The following is a 22,051-nucleotide window of genomic DNA, read 5'->3' as shown; positions in this document are numbered from 1 at the left end:
GGTCTCTTCCACTTGCTTGTTGTGCAGCTAGGAAGGAGGCAGTCAGTGTGAAGTGTATTAGACCTCGGTGATATTCAGAGTGGAACTGTACTGATATATGTACTTGATGACGACTGACATGCTTACTTTGTATCTCGCATATGACATTTGGCTACATAGGCCTCGCATCGCATGGCCTTTGTATGGTCGATAGCATTCATGCCTTGCATTACATAGCTTTGGTACAGCTGATAGCATTCATGGACTTACCGCATATTTTTGCATTACTTTGATATTGTACACTTGGCGCTTGCCTTGCGCACACACTTACACCACTCTCTAAGCTTTTGTAAGTTTATGCACGACCGTTGCGTGCAGGTGGCATTGGACCGCAGTAGCGCTGAGGCAGGAGCGTATATTAGTCTATTTTGGAGCTTTTTGATCATCCCGTATTTCCTTTTCCGTATTATACTTATAAGTTTTTGATATAGTGGATATGTGGTGATGTTGTTTTGTGACTTGGTTATGCTCCATTACAAAAAAAAAAAATTCATGCTGAAAATCCTTCTTGTAGGATCCCAGGATCGGAATTTGGCTTATGAGTGTCGGGATTCGAGAATGGGGCACTACGGAGGTTGTCGACGCTGGATTCGGTGATCAGGAATTTTGTAAGCCTGTTTTCCGAGTTTGGGGCGTGACAATAACGGTATAGTTTCACGTTAATCGGACTTTCGACGCGCGGTCCAGGTCCGATATGGAGTTTCGTGATGCTCCCGAGAGCAACCGGCTTTTGAAATTGATCCTAGGTTTCAAGGTAATGTAGCATTAGCGATTCTACTAGTTTTAGGTCCTGCAGTTCATATATAAAGCAGTTCAAGCTAATCTACTTGTTAAGTCAATTTTGTACTTAATTAATTTTCATCTAATTCCTTAAGGGATTCGGTCCTTAGTGATTTCTGCCTGAGGTGGTACTCGGGTCTTTGTACGGATTTTTCCGAGACATTATACAAATAGTTTTATCCTTGTAGCTAGCCGAGGCCCACTCGTTACTAGAGTCGGTTAGGACCGAGCCAAGTAAGGAAAAGATGGTGTAAATGAAAACGCTGTCCCAAAAATCTAGTAAAAGGATCCCCGATCCCGGAGATCTCGAGATCGGGTGGAGTCTAAAAACAGATTAAAATCAAATCTCTGAAATATTAGGAGAACAATCTTTGCATGATGGGACCTTCCCATTTCTGTAAATATAGGAGATCTCCAAGGTGAAAGGTACGTAAAAAACTCTCCTAAAAACCTCCTACTACGTCCATCATATTGACTTAAGCATCGGAGGTTCCCCGGCTCTAGCTAGGGTATTCGCTGCTTTCTTCTTTACGCAGTTGAAAAGACGGAAGGAGACGCATCAGTTTTTTGCATCAACAATAGGAATTAAAAAAAATGGCCATATATACATATTTGCCTATGGATTTAGTCAAAATAAAAAATTTCACTATATTTTGATGAAAACAAAGAACTTCATTCAAATTAAGTTGTTATTCCATTATGCAACAATGCATGTAAAAGCTAAGTAGTACCAGGTCTAACCCATCAAATCTAATATACTCTGAGAAGTCATAATACATTTATACTTCAATTTATCACCGAATTTCTCATTTATAAATCTTAATTGACTTCATTAAAATAATATTTATATTTCTTATAGATAAGACATAAAGATTAAAAAAAAAAATTCATTCAAATTAAGTTGTTATTCCATTAAGCAACAATGCATATAAGAACCAAGTATTAGCAAGTCTAAACCCATCAAGTTTAATATACTTTGAGAACTCATAACACATTTATACTTCAATTCGTCATCGAATTTCTCATTTATAAATCTTGATTGACTTCGTAAACCAATGTCTATATATCCTATAGACAAGACATAAGATACAATTAATAACATTTAAACCTAAAGCTTTAAATCGCATAAAAGATGTGAATTAAAGCATAAAAAGTAAAATGTATTTTCAATTATATGAGCAAAATTATCTCAAATAAACCATAAATTCATTAAGTTTTGAGACCATTAGAAATGTGTGGTTAGAAGATGTCAAACATTATCAATAAAGGCAAACCACATATGTCAACATTATTGTGTCGTTCGGTATTGTCCATTTACTCCAAGTCATCAATGACGTTCTTAATAAAATTGGTGCGCTCATCAAAAATGGCAGATTTTATATCCTTCTTTCATTATCTTGTGCACTGATTATCATCTTCTAGTTCCTCGTAATATGTATTGAATAACTTTTCAAAACTATGCAAAGCCCACATGCATGTAGAAGTCAGTCAATGCACACGCTATCACATTTGTCAACATGGCACATAGGTAAAATATCCAAGTCATGTTAGGTTTTCAACCTATAAATCACAAGTGTGAACAGTTCATATAGTCAACTTTAAACTATGCAAAGCTAAACAACGAGCATAATTTAGATTCTAGAAACATGAATGGAAAAGTTCTAATTGAGAGCATTCTTTTTAGAATAAAACGAATAAGAAGAAAAGGAAAGAAAATCTTTCACATATATAGTCTTCAAGCCATAATTCCTTTTCAAGAGCTCTACCTTTAAAAATTGATCAGCCATAAGTCTTAAATGGCTCATTTGGGAGTTTGCAAATGGAGGTAAATGGAAAATGAAATCGAACCTAAATGAATTAGGATTAAATAACTTACTCAGTTATGTTTGGATGGAAGTAAGTAAAATGCATTTGAAATTTAAATATTATATTTGGATGGGAGTAAATGGGAAGAATTAGAATACTTTGAAAATTTTCAATATATTTACGGGAACACGTGTGATATTCCAAATTAGCTTTAATATTCTAAATTAGTGTACATATTTGATATTTAAAATAGTGATTATAATAAACCCATTAAAATATATACTTTAGCAAAAAATGAGGAAATTTCAAACCTAAAGCGAGCTGCAAACTTAAGGATCACGAACAAACAACTTGCTAATGTTTTTTAACCATTCATTTAGATGGCCAACATTTGAAAAGTTTGGATTATTCTATTCATGTGATTCTAGTGATATGACCTATAATTAGATTGTTTTAAAGTATCATTGGTATGCCACGTGTATGGCATACATATGCCCAATATCACTTTTGTTTCCTTGTGTTTTTCTTAAAGGGAAGGGAGCTCAAAAAGGCATTTCACCCTGTTTACTTTCAAATCCTTTCAATAGTGCTCCCAACACGGGACATCTCTAAGGGCATATAAATCAAATACCAATTTTTTGTTAAAGGCTTTCACATGAAGTTCCATTGATAGGAAGAGATGGGCCCACTATGATGTTTGTGATAAGTCCACCCTGTTCATCCGTTTTTCAAGCTCATTTTACAACAAGCGACTAAAAATGAGCTAAATCTAAGACTCAAATGGGCCACACAAGAGGAAACAATGGGGATTGAACAACCACTGAAACATTTGTTTGGCCACAAAAGTCTTGTATTAGGCCAATCAATTTGTGTTTTGAGTTCATCCCAATGAGAATGACCCTATAAAAGGTTTAGGGGGCCTATAAACATCAGGTTGAAGTATGGGTTGAGCCTTCAACTATGGGCATTTCTTTCCCTTGGATCCGGCTCATTTTTGGCTGCATCTATTAAAATGATCTCTTAGATGTTAGAACAGATACACGGGGTGATTTCTCGAAGTGGCCCTGCAGCTTCCGCAGAATGCTTTAGCAGGAAATCCGCGTCGGCATAAATCAGGCTAGTTACCGACCGTTCGGACTAACGGATGAGCCGACTGTTCTGATTTCTATACGAGAGAATGTTCAGGATGGGCCCGCGATCCCAATGGTGCGTATCTCTCATACGCATGCCACGTCGTCACGTTTGCTGAGACTCTCCATCAGCAATTTTCAAACCATATCCGTTCTCCCGATCGCCCCGACGAACTGAAATGAACTGAACTGAACGGAACGTCTTCTCCATGGAAGCGAAACCTTTCTGACATACTCTCCATCTCCTCCACAGCCGTCCAATCGCAATGTCTTCCAACAACTGTCGGATATATCGTCTCTCGATTATTCTCCTCCAAATTGAACGTGTACGGACCCCTATCCCGTGATCAATGTGGTCAGGATCAGGAAAAAGGTGGGGCCCACGTCCACCTTTTCTGGCCGAACGAGAAAAATCCATTCTGCTCGGCCTGGCATAAACTACCTTTTCAATTCGCGATGTTGGATTCCACTGCTTTTGCTCCACTATTGACCTTCTATTCATATGAATTTAGGCCTACAGATCGAAAATTAGGGTTTTTTAGATGTAATCCGAAGCGAGGAAGCTGCAGAATTGAAAATTTGAGAAAGATCGATGGTGTAGATCCTCTGAAGCCGTTGATTGATTGTGATTCAGATTTGATTACCGCACGTTTTTACGGGTTTGGTTGTAGAACACCGAAACTAGGGTTATTGAGATTTGATTTGAAACCAAGGAGTGGAAATGTGGCGTGTGGAAAGATCGATGGTGGAGGGTTTCCGGAATCGTTGGATGTTGGTAATTTAGATGGGGTGGGTAGTAAGAATGGAGGAATTAGGTTCATCAAAGGCGGTTTTGAGGAAAACAGGGTGGGCAGTCGACAAGAGATGTTGGGAAAGATCGATGGTGGAGATTATCCAGGACCACTGGACATTGGTGGTTCAGATCGGGTTGGTGATAGTAATGGTGGAATCCAGTTCGTTAGAGGTGGTTTGGAAAGAAGAAGACAGGTAAGCCGAAAATCGGAGATGTTTGGACCGGAGCATTATGGCAATGGATGTAATTTGAAGCCACCAAGGTATGGAAGCAAGCTGTTGGGAAATATCGATGGTGGAAATCCTCCGAAATCTATGAATGTCAGTAATTCAGACAGTAGGGATAGTTTTGAGAACGATAGAGGTGATTTAAAATTGAACAGTAGAGAGGTAGATCCGAGTTTGGGGATCCTTGGGGCCGAAAAGTCTGATCTTTTTGATGAAGTTGTTACGGAGAAAGAAGAGAAGGGTTTTGAATATGAGAAGTGGAGTAAAGACAGGGAAGCAGAAGATGGTCATCTGAATCAGAAAATGGGTTCCAAGGCGGAGAAGTCAACAGTCGATGGGGTGGACTTATCGGACTCTTCAAGTTTTGATTTTCTAGAGTTGAAGAGAGATTTGGAAGATGGGCAGAGGGCTAGGAGTTCAGGAGCTCAAGAGGACAGTGATTTGGTCCCTTCCGAGAGTTCTAGAAGGAGAGGTGTGGAATCTGAGGAGGTTGGGGTGCATTTGAGAAGCCAAAGGCAGGTGTTGAGAAGATCCAATATGATTGCAAAGCAAGTGATTAGCATGCAATCTGCGCTTAGCTTGGGTTTTGTCTCACAACTTTGGGTTGACACAAGATCGGTAAGTGATGTTTATCTGTCGTTGGGATTTTACTTGGGTCATTTCTGTTAATGTGATTGGTGATCTGCAATGGTTGAAACTTGGAGGAAAATTATTTGGGTCTCAATAAAAAAAGAGTCGTGTGACCTACGCTGCAACCTGCTGGCTGTAGGTTAGCTTAAGATACAACCTGTCTCACATGCCAACATGTAATGTGTGTAGAACATCTGAGCTGGTGCAGAAGGTGGGCCTTGCCATGAAGATCACCTGGTACAAAATTCAGTCCAGTAGACTCATCAAGTGGGCCGCACCAGTACATTGAGTCAGACCATTAGTAACTCTGCTTTGAACTGTCCATTTTTTCGTACAGGGTGGCCAGTTTGATTAGTGGACTGGCCTAATTTTGGTGCCAGGTGATCTTTGTGGTGCACCACCTTTTGCATGGCTTGGACATCCTGCATGTCGCATGTTCGTCTGAGAAAGGTTGTATACATCCACCGATCATCGTCATCATCATCAACGCCTTATCCCAACCATCCATGGAAAAAGAAAATTATTGAGGTCTCTACTCGTGTCTTTTTGATGGTTGTAGGGTTTGGCATTCTAAAACTCTCTGGAAGCCCAATCATGTCAATTTTCTATGACTTGCTGCATTCTCCGATATCATTTTGCATTTGTTTCTTTGTCGTTAGATGCTCACAGGTATTGGAATGATAGTGTTTGCCTATTAAGGTTCGATTTCTTATACTCTTTTCCTTTATAAAATCTACTCCAGTGGGTGGTACTTTTGGTGGAAGTCAGGCCTAGCATGCTATCTGGAGAAATGGAAAGGTTTCTCCTGGAGGATGTATGCCGGGTATGTCAATTAGACATCTTTTCTTTCTCTTGCTGTTGTATGCATTTACATGTTTATTAAGAGTGAGAATAAGATCAGAAAAATGTGATGACTCTGAAACAATATATGCTAAAATGTAATAGAATATATTACTCCACCTGGTGCAACTCAGCTGCTGGTCCCCAGCCTGGGTAAAGGAGAAAGGTTAATGTTAGGTAAGCAGCAGGTCATTGAATATTTGCCAAGCAATCATGACATACCTATTTTGAACTGGCAAAACAAATTTGTAAAGCCAACCCCAAATTCAATGAATGAGTCTTCATAACGATGTTGTTGAAATAGTAGTAGAATGTTCTTACCCCTTCTTTTTCCATTTCCAACCATTTCTTACCTATTGATATATTTATCGGTGAAAGATGAGCATTGATTGAATGTGTGTTAGTTCATTAGCTGGTGTTTCACAAATCTAGCAAACTAGAACTAAGTGGTAATGAATAAAGTTGTTCATATTTAGCCCTTACTGCTGTTGATCAGATACTTCGTACTGCACTGCATTACCACTTCTTGCAGTTTCTGTAGTTTATGTAGCTCTGCAGATGGGAGTATTGGCTCTCGTGTGCCAAATGTGACAAGTATGTGAGATCCAAGCTGCTCATCAAGCAAGCTCTACTGTGTAGATTCCCTGGCCCAAAAATTTGACCATTCTTCTTACTAGGTGGGGCACACATGTCCCAAAGGAATGGGTGGTTCAAAATCGATCAGCGGTTCATATTCAACATACACATTTGGCCACCAGATGAGAGGACCAGCCTGATTTTTTTTTTTTCCCATTTATGAAAGCAACTATAAGGTGGTGCCCACCCGTCTGGTGGCTTTGATCTTGCACATATGGTCCATGTGAACTCTATGCTGCAAGTCCCTTGAAATGGAACCTGTGTGTCCGATTCACCTTTTTTGGTTTTTGTTTCTCTGTTCTGAAGTTAAAATTGAGCATGCTTATTGGTTCAATATATTTCTTGCCAAATAAAGAGGCGATGAAAAGAAAGAAAGAAACACACACACACACACACACACACACACACACACACACACACACTCTCAAACTTGTTATAGTTGGTAGTTTTGGATAATGTGCACTGTGTTATGCGTGGGAGATGGGGAGAGGATCCGGTTTTGGGGTGATGTGTGGCTTGTTGAGGGGTCTCTTCAAGATGACCTCCCAAGGCTGTCTAGGATTGCTTCGAATGGAAACATATGCATTGCCCAATGCTTCTCACTTTTGGGTGGAGCATCGGTGTGGTGTCTACCATACAGGAGGAATCCGTCAGATGGGGAGACGGATGAGTTCATCAGGATGTTGGATCGGTTTCACGGCTTTTGTCCCCATGGTTGGGGTGAAGGATTCTATGGTGTGGAAGTTGGATAAGTTGGATTGGTTTTCTGTTCTGTCCTTTTATGGGTTTCTTGCTCAATAGTTGTTGGAGATAACACCAAAAGTCATGGCCTTTATGTGGTATTATGGCACACCTCCGAAGGTCGCTGCCTTTGCATGGTTGGTGGGAATGAATAGGGTGCTCATCATTGACAACCTCCAAAAGAGAGCTATGGTTATTCCTAACATGTGCCCCAAGTGCTTGTGTGATGTGGAGTCGGTAAACCCCTTTTTTTATCCATTCTGTCCACTAGATCGGTGTGGGAGAGGTTCTTCAGCCTTTGAGGTTTTATGGATGATGCTAGGAACAATTGAGGGACTTTTTTTTTGGCTTGACATGGAGGGTTTTCGGGAAACAAGGCTTGGCTTTGTGGAGGCTATCCCTTTTGGCTGGGCTATGGGTGATTTGGGTGGAAAGGAATAATCAGTGTCTGGGATAAAGGCAGATAGGCCTTAGAATCATTTATGAGGCGAAATCCAATGTGCTTGATTGGGCTTCTTCCTTAAACATGTCAGTTGATTGTATTTCCTTGCCTTGCGATGTGTGTTGTTTTTGTAGATTCTCTGTCGCATTTTGGCCTTTTTTAATAAAATATCATCATTAAAAAAAAGAAAAAAAGAAAAAGAAAAGAAAGAAAGAAAGAAAAAGTGCACCATGTGTGGGAACTCCTATGCAGATAAACCAAGAAATCAGACCTAATACTCGTTATATAATATTCTGCTGGCTGATGCAACTTATCTGCGCAATCTTGGGTTCTGTATGGGGTGCTTTCTTCCTTCTAGTGGAGTCTGAGCTTTGACAGAACAAAGTAGAAAACACACAATCGTTGAAACTCGAAACATTCAATGTTGGAAAATGTGTGTTATGCATGTTTATTCGAACTTGTATATAGGGTTTTATAGTCAAATGTTTGGTAGAACTTGCATATAGGGTTTTTATGATCCATTTGAGATCATTCAATCATTGCATCAGATCCATGCATTAATCATGGACTTAAATTTCTTGCTCCAATACTGTCAGTCAAATTTAGAAGTTATATTTTGACGTGCATGCTTCCAACCCAATGCAGTAAATTGAAGATTTACATACTGATGTTGCATACTCTGTGCTGACATTGTGAATTTTCCCTGTAAATACAACCTACTGTTTTCTACTATTTTTGCATGGATATAGCTTAAACTGAACCTATGCACCGAGATTATTATTTCTTTCTTGCTTAGCTAACTTTTTATTTATGTAGAATATCTTCCTGGTTGTTTCCTCTATAATGTACTGGTATGCATATACCAGTTTATTTTTCTTATATCTTCTAATTCAACCAATTTGTTCTTCACAGGTAGGGGATGTTGTGCTTGTCCAGGATGAGAGTGTCATGGAGAATGAACTTAAAATGATTGGCCTGGACACTTTGGTATGGTGCTTGTTTTGCTTCCTGTATCCTCCTCCATTCAGGACTCGCTCCTGGAGGATTGAGTCATAATATGGTCTTGTTTTCTACTCTCTGTTGCCACCCCTATGCTTGCACCTGCACATGCTCCTGCTTCTAGTAATGAACATCTAGCTTAATTTGATAGGAATACTGTAGACACCATCATATTCAATTGCATTCTGGACATGGTGTTGAGGTTGTTGTAAGCATAATAGTCCAGGTAATTTTGCTTCATGGCAACAGTTCAAAAGCAAATGAACTTATTTTCGTCTGTGATGACAGGTAGGGCTCGTTTGTATCATAAGTTACTTGACATAAGCTACTTATACCTCAAGTAACTTATCTTGGTTTCTACTTATTTAGCAGATAAGTATGTTTGGTAAACAACATACTTGGCAGCCAATAAGTAGAGAAGTATGTTTGGTTTCCAACATCACATTAGTACTTATCCCTCAAATTTTTTGGTCCACACTTAATATCCAACGTTTATCATGTGGGGCCAACCTTTGATGTGGACCATTCATTACGTTGGGCCCACCTTGGCCCTATCTTCAATGTGAACCATCCATCGTGTGGGGCCTACCTTCAATGTGGACCTTCTACCTTGCGGGCCCACCTTGGATGTGGGTCGTCCATCATGCGGGGCCCACCTTTAATGTGGACCGTCCATCATGCTGGGCCCAACTTTGAAGTGGGCTGTCGATTATGCAAGGCCCGCCTTGGATGTGGGTCATTCATCATTAGGGTTGACCTTCGATGTGAGCTGTCCTCATGTGGGGTTCACCTTGATATGGGCCATCCATCATCTGGGGCTCACCATCAATGTTATTGTCCATCATGTGGGGCCCACCTTCAATATCCTCCACCCATCATGTGGAACCCACCTTTGATGTGGATTGTCCATCGCGTGGGCCCCACCTTTAATGTGGCTCATCCATCATGCGGGGATCGTGTTGGAAACCATTCATCATTAGGGGTCGACAGTTGAAGCTAGTCCAGGAGAATATGATTCATCTTGCCACATGGTATATAGGAACAATGATAGGTAAGAGTATGAAGTTAGTAGATACAATGAAATGAAAGAGAGTTAACATAGTTCATGTTCATGAGACTAGGCAGAAAAGGGACCAAAACTAGAGAAGTTCGTAGATATAAACTTTAGTATATCGGAGAGGACTATAGAAATGGGCTAGGGATAGCTGTAGATAAAGATTAAGAGGATAAAGTTAATGTTAGGAGATAAGTGATATGATTTTATAACGGAACTTGTCTTGGGAGAGAAGATAATAAATGTTATTTGTGCATATGCATCACAGGAAGGGTTAGAGAATAGAATCAGGAGACAATTCTAGGAGGATATGAATGGACTAATTCGATGAATTCCGAACTAAGAGGATATTTGTAGGAGGAGACTTAAATGGCCATGTAGGAAAAGAAAGTATAGGATATGAGAGCATACAAGGAGGTTATGGTTTTGGAAAAGAAATGAGATGGGGGATTCCATCCTTGGTTTAGTTAGGGCTTTTTCCCTAAGTAGACCCGAGGTTTGCTAGGACCCATAAAATAACACCTGTTTTGAAAAGATTAGGTTTTTTTTTTTTTTTTATTTATTTATTTATTTATTATTATTATTATAAATTATTATCACTATTATTATTATTATTTAAAGATTTCCGTCGCCTTTATGCTTTTTATTAGGATGAAAATGCCCTTGGAACCTAGCATCGAGCCTCACACCATCTAATGTTATTCGTGTTGGAGATGATTTGCTGGGCCCATGTCATACATCACTTATGTGAAACCTTCATATGGTCCTCGTATGGAGCTATTCAAGCAATTTAGGTCCCACGGACCTTGATGGTGGGAATACTCAAATTTCAGCCTGATTAAGATCCTCTTTGGCCCCTAAGAAGCCCTCGACGACAGTCGTTAAATTTATACTGTTTCTTGTGGCGTGGGCCACCTATAAGTTGGATTTGACCCATTTTGGGCCATGCTTTAACTTTAAAAGCCAAAATGGATGGACGACGTGGATCACATACATACCTCAATAGTGGGCCCCATAGTCCAACGATAAAAGAGGTCTAGTAGGCCTCACGGACAACGATTGATCCCAAAAAACGCCATTTTCTACTTTTAAGAGGGAAAAAGCCCTGAGATATTCATCGAAGCTCTCTCGGTGGGCCTTGGCCATGGTTTTGACAACCGTCTTCGGCATAGTCAGTTCGGCCACTACTCTCTGGCGCACTCACACTCCTACATTCTCTTTTCCAACATCATATTCCCTAAAAAAATGACCAATAGGCTACTCTATACTCGGTCCGACTACTCATTGGTGAACATGGCTACTCTATTTGCATATCATATATGAACATACATAGTTGTAGTTTGTTTTTGTGGAGCCTATGAAATCAATGGAAAAAACATTGCATTGTGACATTATTGTACAAACAATGATCGCCCACTCATACAAATAGCAATCGCCCATTCATACAAACAATGATCCCTCGCTCATTAGAAAAGCGATCGCCACTCGTATAAACAACAATCGACCTCTCGTTCGAACCACGATTTCTCACTCGCTCAAACTGCGATCCATCTTTTATTTTATCTGTTCTTCTTTTTTATTTTATTTTATTATGAATAATAAACCCATTTTTTGTGTAGGTACTTCTATATTTGCATATCATGGCTATTTAGACCATTTTATGCTTTTATGATGGAGAGTGGGTATGTGAAAATGAGAGATTCTCTTACAAGGTTGGGGACTCAAAATGTGACATTGTGAGTAACACAATTATATATTAGGAGCTCACATCTAAAATGCACAAGATTACGAAGACAACACTAGAGGAATATGAAGTTAGAAGTATGGTCGATTACCTTTGGCATGGTCATGGATCACTCCCTCCAACCAGTATCACAGACGACGAAGATGTCTTGGCATTCGTCCATTTCAGTGAACAAAATGTAAATATCCTTATTTCCTTGTTTATAGAGAAAGTGAGGTGTGTAAGTGTTATCCAAGAAGGGAGCACTCTCCTACCACCTGTATAGTCCTTGTAACATTACGTGTCGACATGCTAAACTTGTTCATCAGATTGCCCATGCTAAACTTGTTCATCAGATTGCCCTTGAACCTATTCCCATTCATGAACCCGTTTTGTAGGGTTGAATGAGCATCACCAATAGTGAATACTGATCTGGGGCTTGGATCTGCCCACGCCACCTCATAGGATGAGATCCAAGCTTTTTTGCTTACTAGATAGTCAAGATTGGCTAGATCCCACCACACAAGATGAGATCCCAACCTCCTCACCGAGACATGATCCATCGATCAACTTCATTGCGCCATCATCCTCCCCACCGAGACATGATCCATCAGTTACCTTCATTGCAGCCAGTGTTCGCAATATCGATACTATCGACCGATTTTATTGTTATTGCTGGCCAATGACACGAAACTCGTTGAAAACCCCTTAGGAAAAAAACAGATTTCTATGTATTGTGCGATATACTGCACGATAACGCTTGATTTTTTTACGATATCACATATATTATCTGAGGATTTATCCCTTTATCTGCATATTTTATCCTAGACTCATGGATCTACTGTAGATTCTGTCACAGATCCATGGCTTTGCTGTAGCCAACAACCATTTCAACGATTAAAGGGTAGACAATGTCGGGCTTACATAATTACCGAAAAAATAAAAAAGAAGAAAAAACAGGGGAAAGCTTTCAATTCAGAGGGGATTTTAGTACCTGTAGAAGAAGATTATGGGATCGGAAGTAGAATTTGGTGGGCCACTCGATTGATCCACAACAGTGCACTGCAAGATCCACAAAATCTCGATTTCCCTAATTTTTTTTTTTCTTCAAATAGATGCTAGATTCAAATTGCAAAGGAGATTTCGGCAAGACATCTGCAAAACCCCTAGAGATTTGGGTTTGATTGAGGGATTTTGGGGATTCTTTGAGAGATTTTAGGGTTCCGGTCCTTCTAGAACCCTGTTCTGTTTTGAAAATGGCTTTGAAAGCCTTTTATGGACGCGAGTGCGTTAGCTCGAGACGGACGATCCTATCAAGGGCTTTGTGGGGTCCACCTTGATGTATATGTTTTATCCAATCTGTCCATTCATTCTGGGAGATAATTTTAGGGTATGAGTCCAAAAATGAGACATTTTTAAGGCTCAAGTGGACCACACCACAAGAAGCAGTGGAGATTGAACTCTTACCATTGATAACTTTTCAGTAGGGACAAACATTTTGGATCAAGTTGATATTTATTTTTTTTACCTTCATTCAGGTCTATGTGACCTTATGAATATGTTGGATGGCCAAATAAACATCACGATGGGCCTTACGACGTTTTGAACATATTGGATGGCTAATAACTCAATCACCACTGTTTAATGTGGTGTGGTCCACTTGGGCCTTCAATCTGCCTCTTTTTTAGGATCATGCCCTAAAATGACCTGTCAAAATGGATGGACGGTTTGGATAAAACATATATTATATAGTGGGTCCCATACAACCCCTGATATGTCCGTTTGTCTCTTGCTAGGTACAGGCTAAGCCCAACTTGGGTGAGACCCCGGAACTAGTGATGTGGGTGGGACCCTTGACCGTAGGGGCCCACCTCGATGTATGAATTGTATATCCACGTTGTTTATATGTTTTTTCAACTTATTTTAGGCCATGGTCCCAAAACTGAATAAGATAAAAGTTTAAGGTGGATCACACTAACGGTGGTTAATGACCATTGAAAACCTTTTGTGGGCCACAAAAGTTTTACAGGTGATATTTGTTTTTGCCTTTCATCTAGATCTGTATGACCTTATTAATAGGTTGGATGGTCAATAAACATTACGGTGGACGCCAAGAAGCTTTTAATGGTGGAAGTTCAACGACCACTGTTCTTGTGGTGTGGTCCACTTGAAATATTTGTTGGCTTCATTTTTGGGACCATGTCCTAAATAATATGTAAAAACAGATGGACAGTGTGGATATACAATGCATACATCGAGGTGGGCCCTACTGTCAGGGTCCCACTCACATAGCTGGTTTCAGGTCTCACCCAAGCTATGCTCGGGTATTTACCCAATCAACACCCCTTTTTTAGGGGGCAGATTAGGTGTGTTACGACCAGTGTCCGAATTGTCATTATCGCTACAAGTTTCGCTGACTGGAGATAAAGAAACAATATCGTTATTGCCGATAATATCATCGATAACCAGAAATGCGAGAAAAACAGGAAAACTGTGGAATTTTTCAATGTAACTTTAGGAGATGCCTAAATACACATTTCTTTTTCATATTTAAGAATAAAAAAAATTACAAAAAGAATACATGCATAATTAGTTTCCATCCATCCATCCATCCATCCAACTGTCCAATCCATCTATCCCACCCACCCACCCACCCACCCACCCATCCAAACCATTCATTACATAATCCATACAAATAGATTTTTTAACTGTTTTTTCGTTATACATATTATTAATTTATTTTTAAAAAATATTAAAAATAAATAATTTAATCCTTTATTTTTCTTTAAATAGAACCAATGGATCCTAATGGACCACTTTTGGTCAGCCTTTCCTCATCATATGATAAAATGGGCCTCATTTAAAGAAATAAATGAATAATTTATTATATCCCAAAAACATATTTATTTTAATATTAAAAAATACAAAAAATGAATTTTATATGCAGGCACTTAGAAATTGCACACATGGCACACAAGTAATCTAATTAAATCATCCAAATTATGGTACTTGGTGTAATTATATCATAAATCCAAAGTTAAGTATCAGATTGGTGGACACTATTTGGATGGTTAAAATAAAAGAAATCCAATGGTCCTATTCTCATAAGCAAACATCCATGAGTTAGAGGTTATGATTGTTTGATCAATTTGTCCATGGAATTGTGACTTGGCTAGAGAGGGCTGCTCACCTGTGCAATTTAAATTAATATATTTTACAGAGAATTAGCTGGGATGCAAATTGCTTGCGAGAGCATAGGAAGCTAGGTGGGGCCCACTATGATGTTTGTGAGAAATCCACCCCATCCTTGTGTTTTTTCAGATCATGTTAGGACATGGGACAAAAAAGAGGTAAATCCAAAACTCAAGTGGGCCACACGACACAAAACAGAGAGATTGAATGTCCACCATTGAAACATTCGCAAGGCCACAAAAGTTTTAGATTAGGTTAATATTATAGTGTTTTCAATTCATCCTAGCAGGAATGACCTTGTTAATGGTTTGGATGGAATATAAACATTACAGTGGAGCCGGGGGAGGTTTTAATAGAAGGCATTTCCTTACCCATTTTTCCTGTCACGTGGCCCACTTGAGTTTTGGATATGCCTCATTTTTGGGCCCATTTGCTAACATGATCGGGCAAAACGTATGAATGGGGTGGATTTGTGACAAACATCATGGTGGGCCCCACGACATCGAACTAGCTTCCTTTTATAGGAAGTTCCTGCGGTAGGCTTTGTGTAGACCTTGAACTAGCGTGTAGTGGGGCCCAGCTCAATGTATGCGTTGTATATCTATGTCGTCCATCTGTTTTGCCAGCTTATTTTAAGGCATGGGCTGAAAAATGAAGTAGATCCAAATCATAGGTGGACCACTGACCACACCACAAGAAACAATAGTCACTCACCATTTAAAACTTTTTGTGGGCTACAAAGGTATTGGATTTAGTTGATATTTATGTTTCCCCGTCATCCAGGTCTATGTGACCTTATGAACAACTTAGTTGGCAAATAAACATGATGGTGGACCCTAGGAAGTTTTTAACGGTGGGTGCTTAGTGACAATAGTTTCTTATGGTGTGGTCCACTTGAGATCTGGATTTGTTTCTTTTTTCGGCTCATGACATTTAGTGACATGGCAAAACAAATGGACTGCTTGGATATACAACGTGTGCTTTGAGGTGGGCCCACAGAGTCACACACATGACACATTGCACGTTTTGAAAGTCGCAACTTAAGTTGCATTCGGAAGTTGTAAACAAAAGGGGAAAGTGGGAACAAACCCGACTATTTTTCAAACACTAAAAGGATGTTTGGAGGCATCTTCACTAGGGAAACGCAAAAATCGATGATTGTTTCCAATAAAGTAGAGGGATTTTCGACAGAAAATCCCAACAAGATTACTTTCCAGTCACCAAAATCTCTGAAATCCCTGAAATTGATTTTTAAAAAAAAAGGTTATTAGACCAAATGTTGTGCTGAAACTCCTTGCAAGGTGTTGAAAAAGATTTTTTTTCAAACAGATTTGAAAGAAAAAAAAAGCTATTTTCTTTTATTTAATTTTTTCTTTTTTAAAATTTTCAAGTTTATACGTTGGACCTTTACTCGATTTTATCGGAGAAAATCAATGAAAATGTCGAAAATTTCGGCGAAATCTCGCCAATATCTATAAGAGAAACAATATTTGTGGTTACGGGTTTTGTTGAGCCGATGACAACGAAATTATCGGCAATAATTTGAGAATTTCGTTGACAACTTGAACACTGGTTACGACAGGGTATTCACCCTTACCATGGGCCCACCATAATGATTTGGTTACATACATCCCGTCCATCCGTTTTTCCAACCCATTTTAGAATGGGGTACTAAAAATTATGTAGATCCAAATCCCAAGTGGACCACACCACATGAAAGAGTGGTGATTGAGTGTCTCACCATTAAAAATTCCAAAGGGCCCATCGTAAGGTTATCATATTGTTTATTTGCAATCCAACCTGTTGATAATGTCAACAAGATCTGGATTAAGGGAAAAATACAAAGATCATATTGATCCAAAAGTTTTGTGGCCCATAAAAAGTTTTTTTTCTAGTGGTATGGTCCACTTGAGATTTGGATCTTCTTAAGGTTTGGGATCATGCCCTAAAATGAGATTGGAAAACAGATAGATGGTGTGGATATACGAAAACTACATCAAGGCGGGCCCCACATGTTAGAGTAACACTCACTAAGGTGTTATCCGAGTGGACCACACCACAAGAAACAATGGTGTGATTGAATGCCCACCATTAAAAACTTCCATGGGACCACTTTAAGTAGATTAATAATGTTTATTTTCCATCCAACTTGTTGATAAGGTCAAACAGACCTGAATGAAGGTAATCTACAAATATCAGCTTGATCTAAAACTGTTGTGGGTCCACTAGAATTTTTATTCGTCGTCCAACTCGTTGGTAAGGTCACAAAGACCTGGATGAAGAGACCACACAAATATCACCCTGATCCAAAGCTCTTGTGTCCCCTAAAGACGATGATTACGACCCACCGCGTAACTTTATGTGGATCTAGGCCATAGCCAGTCACATCATTGATAGGTATGCTTTTTAAATTCTATTATATCTTTTGCTTTTGAATGCATTGATTGTGTTTTCATACATGTCTGGATACATTTATAAATGTTATGCATCATATTTGAATATAGTTGCCTTAGTTCAATCAGACAACATATAGCTTCGAGTCCTATACAAAGGAAACCTATTATGTGCACTTCTTTTTTGAGATTTTATGATTTAAAAGTGTGTATAAAGGTCTTAAAAAAATAAAAATAAATAATCCCTAAAGTTTCGTTGAAAAGTTCATCCATTTTCCCAATGTTTCCCCATGTTTCCCAAAAAGTGCGATAAATTATGCGATATAAACGATATATCCCGTGCAATAACCAATATGTATCTGTATCCCAAGGTTGTGATACATTGCACAATACCGATATTTTAAACATTGATTGCAGCGTTATCATCTCAATCGAGACATGATGCATTGATCGACTTTATTGTGCCATCTTCCTCTTGGTTGAGACATGATTCATCGGTCGACTTCATTGCAGGCTTGTAGCATCATCCTCTCGACTAATACATGATCCATCGGTCGACTTTATTGCACCATCATCCTCTGGACCAAGACATGACCTATTAGTCGACTTCATTGTGCCATCTTCCTCTCAACCAATACATGATCCATTGGCCGACTTCATTGCGGCATCATCCTCTTGATTGAGACATGATCCCTTTGTTGACTTCATTGTGCCATCATCCTCTCAACCTAGATATGATCCATCAGTTGACTTCATTGAGCCATCATCCTCTTGACTGACACATGATCCATCAGTTGACTTCATTGAGCCATCATCCTCTCGACTGACGCATGATCCATTAGTCAACTTCATTGCTTAATTGTCACTGAGCAGTTGGGAATGTGAAGATATCCTCAACCCATCAACCTCTCCACTGAGATATACTACACTGGATATCGTGGTCCCGTCACCTTCTAGCTTGTTGACCCATGTTCAACATATAGCTTTAAATGGTGATGCATACGTTAATGTGGATCTTTTGGGATATCTGGATGTGGTAGACAACCTCAATGAAATATTTGTCGGTCAAATGTACGAGGATAAGAACTCGTTACAAAATATCTAGTACAAGGTTTTGCATTTGAACAAGCAAAGATACATGGTTAAGTGTCTTGTTGAAAATTGTGGTTGGAGGGTCCATCAGTCCACACATTTAGAGTAGATGGCGCTGGAGTTTTCAAAATAAAGACATACAGGTTCGAACATGCATGTAACTTGTCTTCTGAGGACACAACTCATGGCTAATCAACTTGTGAGGGAAGGGGGAGAGCTCATCGCAAAGCAAGCAATAAGATAAGCAATGAGCATGCTATTAGCCGTCTCAAGTCGTTCCTAGAATGTAGGCCAAGAGATATTGTGCATGAAATGTTTACAAATTTTGGTGTTGATATCAGCTATAAGAAAGCATGGATAGGTAAGGAGATTGCAGTAAAATAAGTAATGGGACCTTACGAAGACTCATATGCCGAGCTCCCAGCCCATTTTCATCAGTTGAAGAAGACAAATCCAGGGACAATGACGGATGTGCTATTAAACGAACAAACAGACCACCTTGAGAGATGTTTCATTGCTCTCGGATGGTGCATTAAAAGCTTTGAGTTCTCATTGCGGAATGTTTTGATGGTTGACGGGATGCATTTAAAGGGCAAGTACAGGGGTGTTCTCTTCATGGCTACGACGTTGGATGGAGATAATCACTTCTTCCTAGTAGCATATGAGATTGGGGAATCGGAGAACAATAGCATTTAGAATTGGTTCCTTCGCAATTTACACTCTACATTAGGATTAATGCCGAGACTTGTTATATTAGATCGTCATAAAGGATTGATGAACGAAGCAAAAGCCGTCTTCCCATATACAACCCACGGCTATTGCGTGTACCATATTTACACGAACATGATTATGACATTCAAGGACATGATATTGGAGAAGTATTATTGGCAAACTATTAAGACGTTTAGGCAAGCTAGATTTGAGGAGCACAAGCGATCTTTGGAATTGGCCAACCCACCTACACATGAATGGCTTACCGCAATAGGTAATGAAAGATGGGCATCTTCCTTCTTTTTGGCTAGAAGGTACAATATTGTAACCATGAATATAGCTGAGAATGTCAACTTACTGTTGAAAGAAGTAAGAGAATATCCCGTCACCAGGCTCCTGGATGCGGTGAGATACAAAATTCGGCACAAGTTTTACACTAGAAGAGAAGTAGCTTCGACCTTTCAATATGATGTTGTTGCCTTGTGTGCATGTGGTTATAGCTTGGGGTAAGTACAATATTATGCCTTACTCATGTTCTCCTTATTACATAGTAGAAAATTATTGGAGCATCTATTAGGAATCAGTTTACTCGACAACTGACAAAAGCCAATGAGAGATATTAGACGAAATAGGAGCATCGTGTACAAAAATTAAATTGCCACAAAAAGAATGCCACCGAAAGACCGAAGAAGGTTAGAATTCTTTAAGGAGAAGATAGGCCCACTGTTCGATGCTCTCAGTGCAAGCAAACGGGTCATAACCAGCAGAGGTGCAGGTTCCCCATCTGCCAACAAAGCTAATGTTGTATTATTGAAAACAAATATTTTGAATGATTTTTTTTTTTTTTTGGAAATGTATATTTGATCAGGAATCATTTTTCCAATGACTATTGTGTGATGTAAATGGTTTGATGGGTTTTTGAATGTATGTAAGTTTGATGGTTTTTGGTTTTGATGCATAATGGGTTATATGTAGGAACAATGGGTTTATGAAAGAAACAATGATTGACCCTGTTAGCTAACAGGGATCACCTTTGTTTGCAAACAATGATCGCCATTGTTTGAAAACTGCGATTGCCTCTACTGGAAAACCATGATTGATCCTGTTCGCTAACAACGATTGCCCTTGTTCGCAATCGGCCCTGATTGCGAACAACGATCGCCTCTGTTTGATTACCGTGATCGACCCTGATTGAAAACAATGGCGATCATTGTTTTCAAATAGTGATCCTCCCTTTTTGTAAATCACCAATCTATGAGCTATTCAAACAACTATCACCCTTGTTATAATACATCCCAAGAAGAATACATTCTCCAGAAGGTGATAGACAGTGTGTTCAAACTGTGATTGACCCTATTTGCTAACTGCGATCGCCCCTGTTTGTGAACAACGATCGCCCTTGTTTGATTACCGTGGTCGGTCCTGATTGAAAGTAGCGATTGCCATTGGTTTCAAACAACGATTACCCTTGTTTGCAAAACGATTGCTCCTGTTTGCAAACCATGATCTCTGAGCTATTCAAACAACAATCACTCCTGTTGCAATACATTTGAAAAAAATACATTCCTTTATATTATTCCCATATATCCAAAATATTACCATACACTACACAAGAACCCATACATTCATACATCCAATTTCCACATTAATGTTCTTACACATTCCATACATCCAAAATATTCCACAACCCATACATCCAAAGAATTACACAAAACATATATTGAAAAAATTAACAAATATCAATATACTTTCAAAAACCCTACTTTGTCGTTTCCTACTTTGATACTTTATCCTTCCCTTTGTTGTTTTCTTCACCGGCTTCCTTTTTGGTTCATCCACCAGTTTTGTCGTTCATTCCTTTACTAGTTGGGTCATGGATTCCTTTAAAGATTTCTTTGTAATTTGCTCCTTCTGATTGATTGTTTTATCCAATTCCTACATCTTGCACATTTGGAGACAATCGAAGGAAGATGGTCTGTCATAAATTAGGAAATTCTTCTTGCCGGTCAACGTACAATAACATAATTAGATGCATCTAAATAATACACATGTGATAAGCATATCCATAATCTTCCTTCAAAACATACCGGTGTGAATGCCAGATCCATATCATGACATAAGAAGTCAATGAACTTAATCATGAAATCCAAATTGGGATGGGGTGGCCCATGAGGTGGGGTTTGTGAGATGTAGAATGGCCACGGGGTGGGGCCCATTGTGGGACCCGTGAGATGCGGGGTAGCCCATGGGGAGGTTTTGGTCGGTTTGCCCAAGAGGGCCTAGATAAAAGGATATTCCGGTGCTTGCCTAACAACTTTGGAGCTTTTGGTGCATTGGTTGGTACTCCCTGCATCATGAAAACTGCACAATCATCTCCTATAATTGGCTTTGGTGGACTCTCCCAAAGCACAATGATTGTCAAATAACATAATACATACTTGTAGGGCGAAGGAGCATCCATATATGTTGTATGTTTTTCAATGGTCCCCCCTTACGACATATTTAATCTCTTCTTTTAAATGATGGTACCCTACCATCCCCTAGGGGCACCTATTAAAGTCTTTTACAGAGTTTACAACTCTATGTATTCATCCTTACAACTTGACTTTCCCTCGTATCCTACAATAAGGTTTTCGACACACGTTAGTAGAGCTAGCTTTACTGCATCCTTGTGTCTGTCTGATTGTTCAAGACACAAAAAAGTGTCTAACAAATCTTTCGTTTTAACCTTTCATAGGGGTAGATATTTTGCCTTAATCTCCTTTCCTTTCCTTTTACTATCACTACTGTGGATATAGGGTCTTGACCTAAGCCCCAAAATCA

General features: G+C 39.3%; 1 protein-coding gene across 6 annotated transcripts in view; it reads left to right on the top strand.

Annotated features, from left to right (window-relative positions):
* Positions 1-3,646: 3,646 nt before the first annotated feature.
* Positions 3,647-22,051, top strand: part of LOC131223881 (uncharacterized) — a 43,699-nt gene continuing 25,294 nt past the window's right edge. For 2 of the 6 annotated variants that reach the window (XR_009160746.1, XR_009160747.1), the window contains exons 1-3: positions 3,648-5,393; positions 6,148-6,228; positions 8,977-9,051. Coding sequence is in view for 3 of the 6 variants with exons in the window: in XM_058219418.1 (XP_058075401.1) it covers positions 4,212-5,393; positions 6,148-6,228; positions 8,977-9,051 (1,338 nt within the window). In the remaining 3 variants the exon portion in view is untranslated. Of the gene's footprint in view, positions 5,394-6,147; positions 6,229-8,976; positions 9,052-22,051 lie in introns of all 6 variants that reach the window. The other 4 variants (XM_058219418.1, XM_058219419.1, XR_009160748.1 and 1 more) reach the window with 3 other exon arrangements.

This window comes from Magnolia sinica, chromosome 13 (genome assembly GCF_029962835.1).
Source record: "Magnolia sinica isolate HGM2019 chromosome 13, MsV1, whole genome shotgun sequence".
NCBI lineage: Eukaryota > Viridiplantae > Streptophyta > Magnoliopsida > Magnoliales > Magnoliaceae > Magnolia > Magnolia sinica.
The sequence above is the reverse complement of the archived record's forward strand: the minus strand, read 5'-3'. Positions and strand labels throughout refer to the sequence as shown.